The 3,039-nt window shown below is 49.7% G+C and overlaps 1 protein-coding gene across 1 annotated transcript in view; it reads left to right on the top strand.

Annotated features, from left to right (window-relative positions):
• LOC111955425 (TBC1 domain family member 20) overlaps positions 1 to 2,696 on the top strand; it is a 23,105-nt gene extending 20,409 nt beyond the window's left edge. Inside the window, exon 8 of the mRNA XM_023975649.1 lies at positions 2,224 to 2,696. Coding sequence (XP_023831417.1) covers positions 2,224 to 2,512 — 289 coding nt within the window. The 3' untranslated portion in view covers positions 2,513 to 2,696. The remainder of the gene's footprint in view (positions 1 to 2,223) is intronic.
• Positions 2,697 to 3,039: the final 343 nt, after the last annotated feature.

The following is a 3,039-nucleotide window of genomic DNA, read 5'->3' as shown; positions in this document are numbered from 1 at the left end:
GCTGCAGTCATCCCTCGGTCCGTATCCTTCCACCAGCGCTGCAGTCATCCCTCGGTCCGTATCCTTCCACCAGCGCTGCAGTCATCCCTCGGTCCCTAGCCTTCCACCAGCGCTGCAGTCATCCCTCGGTCCGTATCCTTCCACCAGCGCTGCAGTCATTCCTCTCCGGGGGTAAATGACATTGCTGACAAGAGACCTTGAGTGACAGCCGGATACAAATGTCTGCTTGACAGGCAATGTAGTGACACTGCCAGTGCCACGCTCTCTGGATGGCTGGTTTCTGGTTGCTTCCTTCCTGTAGTAAGGTCAGGCAGTCAGTCAGTCAGTCCGTTTTCTTCCGTTTTAGTGTCTAATGAATACGACCCAGGAGAGCTCTGCAGACTGAGAGTGGGCTGTGGGGGTCTCCTATTCGAGACTTGGCATTAGCTCCGTTAAGGAAGGTCATGTCTGTGTTTGTTTAACTTTGACCCAATGTAGAGTAACATATGACCTTGTGTCTCCCCTTGCTCAGTAGTAGTGAATGACATGACGTGTGAGGTAAGTGTTAGAACTAGTGACCCACTTATTCTGTGTATAGGGGGGAGGGCAAAGGAAAGAGGTAGAGAGGGACTCAAAAGTAAAGAGGGAGAGCGCGAGCAGGGGGGTAGTGTTGCGTCACACTGCACGGCTGAGAGAGCAGCTCCCGGTGGCACCACGACAAACAGAACAGGGCCTGTCGGTGACGACTCAACCACACTGAACATCCTCTGCTTCTTCTGGGTCACGAGGACAGCTGCATGCCGACTCACCCGTCTGACCTCTGTTGTGTCCCTACTTTACTTCGGCCTAGGGAATAGGGTGCCATTTGGGAAGCATCGCTGGTGTAGTAATGCTAAACATGAATTAAAACATGAATACACAACGTCACAGGAACACTGGCTACAGTGTGCCACGGTCACAGAGAATGACAGATGGGCACAGGATGGAAGGCTCACAAGGCCAATAGCCAAATTCATTTTGAAATGGCCCTATATCCCTGAAATGACAACATACTTCATTTCTAAGTTAAGACACCAGCAAAGCCACCTCTACCTGACATAATATTTCCCCCAACTCCCTTTAGAATGAGCTGCTTTGATCACAGTCATCAGCTCACTATCCTATCAGCTGTATTCAAAGACTCAGTGTCACGGTCATTGACGAGGTCCTAGTTCCTTTCAACAGGAGGAGAAATGAGAGGAGAGAACATGGGCTAAGCCAGCCACCGACTGCACAGTACACTGTCACTGTCACACAGAGGGTGTATTCCAAATGACACCTGTTTCCCTATTTAGTGCACTACTTTTGACCAGGGCACATAGAGCTCTGGTCAATAGTGGTGCACTATATAGGGAATAGGGTGTCATTTGGGATGCCGTAGGAGAGGAGTAAGTGATAGGAGTCACCGGTGTACCACTACAGTATGTACACTACAGGAGGTTCATCAGAACAACCTGGCCCTCTGGGGTGTTAAGCTGTTTAAAGTGAAAGTTTAAAAGTTAATTGCTCTGCTGTTACCTGTCAGCTATTTTCAGCCTAGGAGCAGTAGCAAATTATACTAATGAGAGAGAGAGATGGGAGAGAGGGGCACTCTAAAAGCCCTCTTTAAAAAAGGAGAGCGAAAGACTTATACATTGAGCCCCTCAGCCCAGGCACGAACACTCAGGGTACCATTTTCCCAGAGGCGCTTTTCTGCCATTAACGGTCCCGTTTTTTTTTGTTTTTTTTTGCAAGGTTCATAATCAGGAAAAAAGGCATTTGCATTTGGTATTGCAGCGCCATGTTTACTATTACTTCCAGAGGGATGATAATGAAATGGAAGTGAATATTTTATGATTTTTTAATGATGTTTTTCTCCGAACTGTTGAGAAAAATAAAAAAATGTGTGTTGCTGTGGTCTTACCCATCAGCACTAGCTGGTGCTTCTGGTGTTGTGTTGCTAATGTAATTGAGAAAAAGCTGTAGCCATATGAAGTGTCTTTGTTAAGGCCATAGGGCACTGTTCCCTCTCTCCCTCTCTCCCTCCCTCCCTCCCATATGGTGTTTACTTTTTTTCACCTGTCTCTTTCCCTTTGGTCTTTGTTATTGACATATATTTGTCTACCGTTTCAGTATTCTTGTAAGCCTTAACTAACTCGGCAGAGATGAATAACTGTTATGAGAAAGTGTTTCCCTCAGACAGTTTCTACTTCTGTCTGTCTCCAGCATCACCATCAACTGTTTCAAGGCTTTCCAGACGGCCACTCAGCAGCAGCGGCCTGACTCGGTCCTACGTCGGCAGCTCCTCCAGGGCCGGGCCCGAGGCCTCGGAGGCCCAGACTCCCAGCTGGTCCTGTCCGGGGACATGCAGCCCAACCAGGCTGCCAACCAGGCTGCCAACCAGCTCGTCAAGATGGCCGTGTGGGGCATCTCAGCCACCTTGGGGGCGGCCGCTCTGGCTGTGGCCCAGACCGCCCTGGACTGGGCTCCTGACTTCTTCATGCAGCTCTTCTGATGGATGTACTGCAGCCTGATGTTAGGGAGCAGAGGGGAGGGAGGTAGGGGGGAGGGAGAGGGGAAACTCCTCCGCTTAAGGACTAGGTGGAATGTTATGCTAGGGAAAGGAGGGAGGGAGGAGCTAGTGCCGAACAGGTTTTGTCACTCACACATATGTAGACCATCAGCCGAGGAGAGGGGGCGAGGGGGGTGAGAGGGGCGAGGGGGGTGGAGAGGGGTGGATGGAGGGGTGGAAGAGGGCGAGGGGGTGGAGAGGGGGCGAGGGGGGTGGAGAGGGGTTGCACCTCAAGAACCTTTGTGTCTAAAATTAGTTCCATTTAAAACAAAGGGAGAAAAAAAGCATTTATTTATTCAGTAGTGTTTATTTTATGTATTTACTTGTGCTAATATTGGGAATGGAAGGTAGCCAGTAGATGAGTTTTTGTAATGATAAGCATTTTTGAGTGCCAGCCTGTGTGCCGTCAGCGAGTATGTCTGGAGAGAAGACAGAAACGCACCGGTAGCTAATTCACCAGCAGCAGGCCG

Source organism: Salvelinus sp. IW2-2015, linkage group LG31, assembly GCF_002910315.2.
Source record: "Salvelinus sp. IW2-2015 linkage group LG31, ASM291031v2, whole genome shotgun sequence".
NCBI lineage: Eukaryota > Metazoa > Chordata > Actinopteri > Salmoniformes > Salmonidae > Salvelinus > Salvelinus sp. IW2-2015.
The sequence above is the reverse complement of the archived record's forward strand: the minus strand, read 5'-3'. Positions and strand labels throughout refer to the sequence as shown.